Genomic DNA, 7643 nt, shown 5'->3' with positions numbered 1-7643 from the left:
CTTTAAAATAAAAAATTGTAAACTTTTCAATTACTTGGAAACTCTGTTGTGCTGAGACTCCTATTTCCTTTCTCCCTCTGAGATGCTGGTGCTGCCCAGAGAAGAGACTTCATGTAACAGATGAAATACTGGGTGACACTGACACACGAGGTCCCTGTTGGTCTTGCTTCTCACTGGTCCTCTCCAGTCCACTCAGGAGCATGCAGCCCTAAGCCGGGCTCATTATACCAGCAACTGCCTTAGTCACGGAGCAATTTTCCTTAAGCATTAAAACCTAGTCCAGGAAATTCAGGACTGCTGATATTTGTGTCTACTTTGTGTCCCCCATTTGCACAAGTGTGGTTTTATATTCATTCTTACCACTTAGGTCTGCTACAGGAATCAATTACAACCTGTTGCCTCCAGATTGCTACAGAGCTCCATTTCCACATTGTGGCCAACTGGAAAGATAATTTGAAATGTAGGAGCTAAAAAGAATAGTTGAGGTCCCAGTCAATTTCCAAAGTTAAGAGGGCAGATAAGCAGTTACTTCTGCTCAAAAGACCCTGAAAATGGCCTTCAGAACACTATCAGCAGTCAACTGAGGTCAACTACTGGGGAGGGCCAGCAGAAACTGGAGGTGATGTGTATGTCCAGTGTCCACTATCTGATTTCAGAAAGATGTAGTTGGGCTGCAAGGATCAAATATATAGCGTCTGGACCATATGAATTACATAAAAGCCTACCAAGTTTAATGGTTAAGAATGCAGCCTGTGGAGTCAGACTTCCTAGTTCTGTAGCTCAGAATGAACACCTCCTGCATCATCTTGGGCAAGCTGCTTAGCTCTGGTCCAGCGTCCTGACCTATAAAATGGTAACTGCTATCTCACTCATAGGCTTGTTGTAAAGATTAGATTAGCTCCTACATGTAAGTAGGCACAAGACTACCGGGCACTTACTATACTTTCCATAAAAGTAAGTATCACACAATTACTGGACATGACTTTTGCACACTGCCTTATGAAACCTCCTTGTCATCATTTCCATATAATACCTTCAAAACCACTCCCTTCACATGTAACATGAGATCTCATATACTTATTTCCTTTCTCTTAAAAGGAGTTGGTTGTTCATGAGGATTCAGTCATATGAAAATCTGTTTTTTTCCAACCTTTGTCATTCCAGTCACATTGTCTTCAGAAAACATTTCCAGTCCAAGCTTGATATAAACAAGAGAGAGAGGAAGAATTCGGTGGCTCTCTTACCATTAAATGTTTGCTGTAAGTGTGCAGGCAGAGCTGACTGGGAAAGTGTTGCTGCGTGCTGAGCTCCTGGCTGTAAACCCTTTAGTAAATCTGAGAGGAAAACACACTTGTCAGTGACCTTCTTCCTTCGAGTGGACGCCCTCTTCGATCCAGACTGAAAACAGTTTAATTTATCCAATGCAAGCCCAGCCCCTGTCCTCAAAGGCCTTCATACACTAGAGTACATACATGTTTAAAATGTTACATATGTAAATACATGTGTATGCAAATACCCAGCAAATCTGACTTGTTCTTAATACAAATTTCATTAAGAAAGGAATGTGGTATAGTGATTCATTTAAAAATTATAAGTAAAATCTCAGAGTCAAAGTAATTTAACTTATTATATATAGATAAAATAAATTGCATTTTTTTAAAAAATTCTGTAATCTTCACTAACTCCACCTGGACTTCTTTCCATTAGTACACAGCTTGCTTCCTGTTCTGCCAATCTAGATGACCAGGTCAAGATGGGGCCCTACTTACTCTGAGTTAGGCTATGGTGGAGAGCGGCTGAGGTAGATCCCGAGGTGGTTGTCACTCCAGCTGTGTCCGTTCCAAAGCCAAGTAGCTCCAAGGGAAACTGGAAGGGCATGGTCACTGGAACAAGGCCACCCAGCATCCCATAATGACTCATGTTTTGATTTGTTACAGACAAAGGTGATGTCATGAGAGTCAGAGGTGAGGCATTAGCCAATAATGATGCTCCTGCTGTGGACTGCAGAAACCAGGGGTCAAAATACACAAGAGATCAAATCTTTAACCTGAATTGATTTCTTTAATATCCTCATGGGCACGAGATTGTGTTTCATATTTGCTCTAATGAAAACTTTGCGACAAAAATGAAGACTGAGGTGAACAATATATTCAAGGAGCTACCCATATTACTTTCGGAAGTAATTCTACACCCAGCTCTTCACCACCAGTTCAGACTCTTCCTTAATGTATTGTAATGTCTGTATTAATATCCATTCACCCTCTTAATTCGCCCATTTCTAACCTTAGATTCCCACTTTCATTTCTAGCTTGCTCTGAACCACTTGTAGTTAATCCCGTACAATTTCAATACGGTCTCCGAAAATGCCCACTTTCTTACTTGTCTCACACTCTTTCCCGCACTGTCCCTGCAGCTGCTGCTCCAGACTAGGACTCTTGCAGAGCCCTGAACTTGACATAAATCCTACACTTTCATCACAACACTTTAAAGCCATAAGGCCATCCTGGAGGTTCTTCCCATTAGCAGCCGTTCCTGCCTCTTCCCCCAGAGCTCTGATTTGTGACCTGGCCTATGCCAGGAGTCTCATCTATGCAGAACTTGCAGGTATAGATAATCCAGAATTGCACCCTTTCCATGTTTTCTCTGCCTCCTCATATACAAAGAACTCTTCTCTATTTTTCCAACCACAGTTATTTCTGGCTTTTCCTTAACCTTTAGAAACCACCTGACTTTATATTGTTTATTCTCAAACATATTGAACAACAGCCTCCATTTTTCACATTACCTCGTCTCTCCATAACCCCTGCAAGCCCATTTCCATTCTTACTACTTTTCTGAACTTACACTGCCTGAGGTAGAGGTAAATCAGAGGGTGTTTTCACAATCCCCTCCCTGGGTTTTAATGCTGTGTTTATAAATAAAAACACTGACATCAGAAATATGGTAACATTGATGAACTTACATGAACAAATTACTTAAATATACACATCATTAAGGTTATTTAATTTTTTGAACTTTCTATACAGTAATTTAAAAATTTCTCCCATTTTGACTTACTCTCTACATGCACTTATTAACAAAGATTACAATAAGCTTTCCTCAGTATTAGATATTATCTATTCTAGTTTCTGCAACTGTGAGTTTTCTTTTGTAGCCTTATCTTACAAACTCTAAATGTCCCTGGACAAAACTTTACATGTTATTTACTGTCAGGTTTATTTTATGTGTTGATAAGCCTACCAGCAAACATTAATTAATAAAAAGCTCATTATGCTACTTAGTAAATGTATGAGAAAAATGCAGGTGATCTTCCCATGCATACATGCCACATTATGTATTTATACACTAGGTGGTCCATGCTACCGCTGAACAAAAACTGAAGACAGCCCCCGGAAGCTTTGTATTGTTTTTCCATTTTCTCTCCAGTAGACTCCCCATCCATTATCTCCTTTAATTTTAATTTCTCAAGGTTATATACATACCTCCGACCTCTTGTCTCAATTTCAATCCTGTATGTCTAGAAATTCGCTAAAGAGTCCAACTTTTAAAAAAAAATTTATTGCCTGACTGGGCGGTGGCGCAGTGGATAGAGTGTTGGACTGGGATGCAGAGGACCCGGGTTCGAGACCCCGAGGTCACCAGCTTGAGCGCGGACTTAACTGGTTTGAGCAAAAGCTCACCAGCTTGAGCCCAGAGTACGGTCTGCTGAAGGCCCGCAGTCAAGGCACGTATGAGAAAGCGATCAATGAACAATTCAAGTGTTGCAACGCAAAACGAAAAACTAATGACTGATGCTTCTCATCTCTCCATTCCTGTCTGTCTGTCCCTGTCTATCCCTCTCTGACTCTCTCTCCATCTCTGTAAAAAAAAAACCAAAAAACAAAAAAACAAACAAAATAAATAAATAAATAAATTTTTATTAATTTTAATTTATGGTGTTTACATGGATTCAAGTGTCCCACTGAACATAATTCCCTCACCCCCCACCCCTGGAAGAGCCCAACTTGATAGCTAACACTCCCCTCTCTGTCATGGCCACAGATGAACTCATCATCTCCTGCAATGTTAACTGCTCTCATAAACAGTCTCGTTCTTACCTGACACTCAGGCTTGACAACTTAGTTGTCAGGTGTTAAAAAGTGAAGGACAAAGTGAGCTTGTGGACAACATACCCATTCTTTTTTTTTTTTAACCACAACTTCCTCTAACACTTAATTATAAATCTTTATCACTTTATGCTTGGACTTGGCTATTTTCTGGTCTTTTTCTCTATTTGTGCCAACTGTGATATACAAAACGGGCACATTAAGGAAAGAATTACTAAGTTAAAAACGATGATGCATTGAAGCAATTTGGATAAAATGATCTTACATCAATTTAAGAATTAACAAGAGTTCTTTTTAATCATAATTCTATTGTAGTCTCAGGATAATATGAGACACACACTTCAAGGCAGTGCACTCCAACTAGAGTCCCCTAGTGAGAAACAGTAAATACTGCTAATAAGGAGAACTCAAGCTTTGCTGGAGAAGACTAAATGAAACATTAAAATAGTTGAAAAATGTAAATTAAGTCAATTTCCAAAATTAATTAACTAGTATTAGCAATAATGGCACCATGCCATACTATCTAACATTTTTGTACAGTCAAAATTCCTCTATCTAATTTTGTTTATAACACTAAAATAAAATGTCACATTATCTATCTATGCTACGTGGATATTAATTTCTCCTAGAAGATAGAGACCTTTCAAAAGTGGGGTAACCCACCAATGATATCATTCAGAAGCATACAGAAGTTGGCAAATAGCTCAGGATAATGCCCCATAATCAGAAATACTTTCTATGACCTCCACATTTCATTCCCAGGGGAAAATACGAAGGGAATCCTCACTATCTCTTCCTGTGATTTGCATTACATTTTTTTAACCAGGTGTTTTGTTTGGGTGAGTGCACTTGCCCCCTATTCTCCACAACACCCAGAGTGATCTTCTGAAGTATCAATCAGACTACATCACTTCCCTGTAAAAGACCGTCCAACAATTTACCACAGAATAAACTCCCAAGCCTTTATCATGCCCACAAGGACGGTTCCGGTTGAACTCCAATCTCATCATCTGCTCATCTCTCCCTTGTCTTGCCATGCGGGTCTACATGTCAGGCTCTTTCCTGTCTTCACATCACCATCTGGCTGGATTGCTTGTTCCCTCCTATTTCCAAATGGCTGGATCCTGCTCATTCAAGTCTCAGTGTAAATGCTGCCCCCTCAAAGAGGCCTTCTCCAACTCACTCTATGTTAGCAACAATCACACTTTATCATATTATTCCATTTTACTTTTTCATAGCACTTCGCATATTTTTTACATTTGTGTTTTGCTTATCTTCCTACCTAGAATATATGCTCCATGTGAGAAAGGAGATTGAACAAGGAGCTTTACCCTCCTTCCTCAGCACCTAGAACAGTGCCTGGCACATATTAAACATTTAATAAAATATTTGCTCAATAAATGAGTTATTTTAGGAATTAGAGTGGCAAAGATAGAATTCATAGAAAATCATTAAGTTGAAGGGCAAGAAAGAAGAGGAACGCCTTGAGTGGAAAATTATTAACTAGAGAGCAGGTAAGTAATGGTAACAATCCAAACCCAGAAAAGTAACAACTTCTATTAAACTCAAGACTTGTCACTTTCTCTCTGCAAATGAGCAGACAGCTGATGTATTTCAGACAGGAGTTAAATGTTCTGCAGGCACAGACAGAAAATTTATTCTGAGTGTTGGAGTACTTGAGAGACAGGATCTAGAGACCACAGAGTAGCTGGTAAGACTTCAATGAGATGCTATGTTTAAAAAAAAAAAAAAGCAACCCTAGCTTCATCAAAAGTTCGAAACAACCTTATTCAATCACTGACCTTTTCTTCAGACAAACCAACAAGGATCAGCTATGGAGGCGGGAACACTAAGGTCTCCTAATCATTAAGTCATTTCAAAGAGCCAGAAAACCAGGAGAGAGTACGTTTTAGAAACTCAAATTCTGCCATGGAGGCTCACGCTGACCAACTAACTGACAGGCTACTGGTATACCAAGTATCTGCGTTCTTTTGAGCTAGATGACCAAATACAGAAAGGTTTCCTGGACAAAAATAATAGAGCTAGAATCTGGAAATGACCAAGTATAAAGAAAGATTTAACGTTAAATTCAAAGAAAACAAACTAAATGAAAAAAAATGTTAACTCCAAGAAAAAAGCCAAAATTGTATAAGAAAGCAAATGAAACCTATTTAGCGTGACAGAGACAATATTTTACATAGCCATGGATTTAACCCTAAATTGTAATTTTACGCTTACAACAGAATGGGAAAAACATAAGGGAGCTAAAAGTCTCATTCATCATAATGAGAAATCAAAGACAAATACTAAAACAAATAAATTAAGAGTCTTCCATGCATTCTTATTTAAAAACACCGAGAAAAATTAAGATAGTTAATGAAAAGTAGTAGGCATTGAGGAGGATATGGTGTAGGGAAATGCCATTTCTGTTATAATCCTCTCAAATATTCCTTTGATCAAATTAAAGATTAATTTGAAAAAGTCAACATTTTAATAATGGTAATACAAATAGAAATTGTGGACTATCTCTCAGACCTCATTTATAACTTAAATTTTAACATACAACCCATTGTCAGTTTTTTTGTTATTTTGTTTTTCTGATAAAAGTGAAATTATATATAGAGAGAAACCATCAATTAATCCTAGATTCCAATTAATAAAGTATCAGTTAATTGAATTTTGTTCTATATTAGAATTCTGGAATAAAGTCATTTCTAAGCCTACAGTAATGGCCGAGTTATGATTTGGGTTTTAAGTGTACGTTGAATATCAATGTTTAGCTTGTACTGAATAGCAGAGGACCTCTTTGAACACCAAAGGCAAAAATTCTTTCATTAAATGATTGTATTACACAAACATAGAACACAGTACAAAGTCAGAGCACTTTGTTAGAGAAGAGAATTCCATAAGTCAATAAAAGTCCCGTTTTCAAATATTTAAGAACCTAAGAACACACAGTAAAATGGTTTTTTTTAAGTTTGTATGAAACTATATTACGTAACACTTTCTTAAAAAAAAAGTCTAAATAAGTACCAGGAAAATATACATGGTGGCAGAATAATGGGTAACTTTATTTTCTTTTTTTGAATTTGCCTACAGTGAACATGGATTTCTCTTCGGCAGGGGAAAAACATTCAAGAAACCAAACCAGTAACGTGACAGTCTCAGAATACAAAGAAGGGGAGAGAGATGAAAACAGTAACAGGGAAGATGCTATGGAAAGCAGAGAAATGAAATACATGAGTAATAAATAATTCTCAAAAATACTATGCAAACTGGATCAGAAATAATAACCAGACACATAACTGAATGAAATATTCTTGAGCTGAAAAAAGTAAAAAAAAAATAGGTCTGAGACTGAAAGAGTTACCATGTTCTAGATAACAGAATTACTGAAAATGAGATAAACCAAACCAAAATCTATAAACACTTGAATTTCAACAAAAAAGAAAAAATCTGAGTAGCATTTAGGCAGAAAATACACATTACTGATAAGAGAACAAAAAAAATCAGAAAGAACTCAGACTCCTCTATACC

General features: G+C 37.5%; 1 protein-coding gene across 3 annotated transcripts in view; it reads right to left on the bottom strand.

Annotated features, from left to right (window-relative positions):
- Positions 1-7643, bottom strand: part of UBN2 (ubinuclein 2) — a 100124-nt gene that overhangs the window by 24612 nt on the left and 67869 nt on the right. For 2 of the 3 annotated variants that reach the window (XM_066362842.1, XM_066362840.1), the window contains 2 exons: positions 1770-2001; positions 1245-1334 (listed from right to left, as the gene is read on the bottom strand). The exons of the other annotated variant lie outside the window; for it this stretch is intronic. In XM_066362842.1, the coding sequence (XP_066218939.1) occupies positions 1245-1334; positions 1770-2001 (322 nt within the window). The remainder of the gene's footprint in view (positions 1-1244; positions 1335-1769; positions 2002-7643) is intronic. 3 annotated transcript variants of the gene reach the window in all.

The sequence above is a fragment of the Saccopteryx leptura genome, chromosome 2 (genome assembly GCF_036850995.1).
Source record: "Saccopteryx leptura isolate mSacLep1 chromosome 2, mSacLep1_pri_phased_curated, whole genome shotgun sequence".
Classification (NCBI taxonomy): Eukaryota; Metazoa; Chordata; class Mammalia; order Chiroptera; family Emballonuridae; genus Saccopteryx; species Saccopteryx leptura.
Note: the sequence above shows the minus strand (reverse complement) of the source record. Positions and strands in the feature narration are given on the sequence as shown.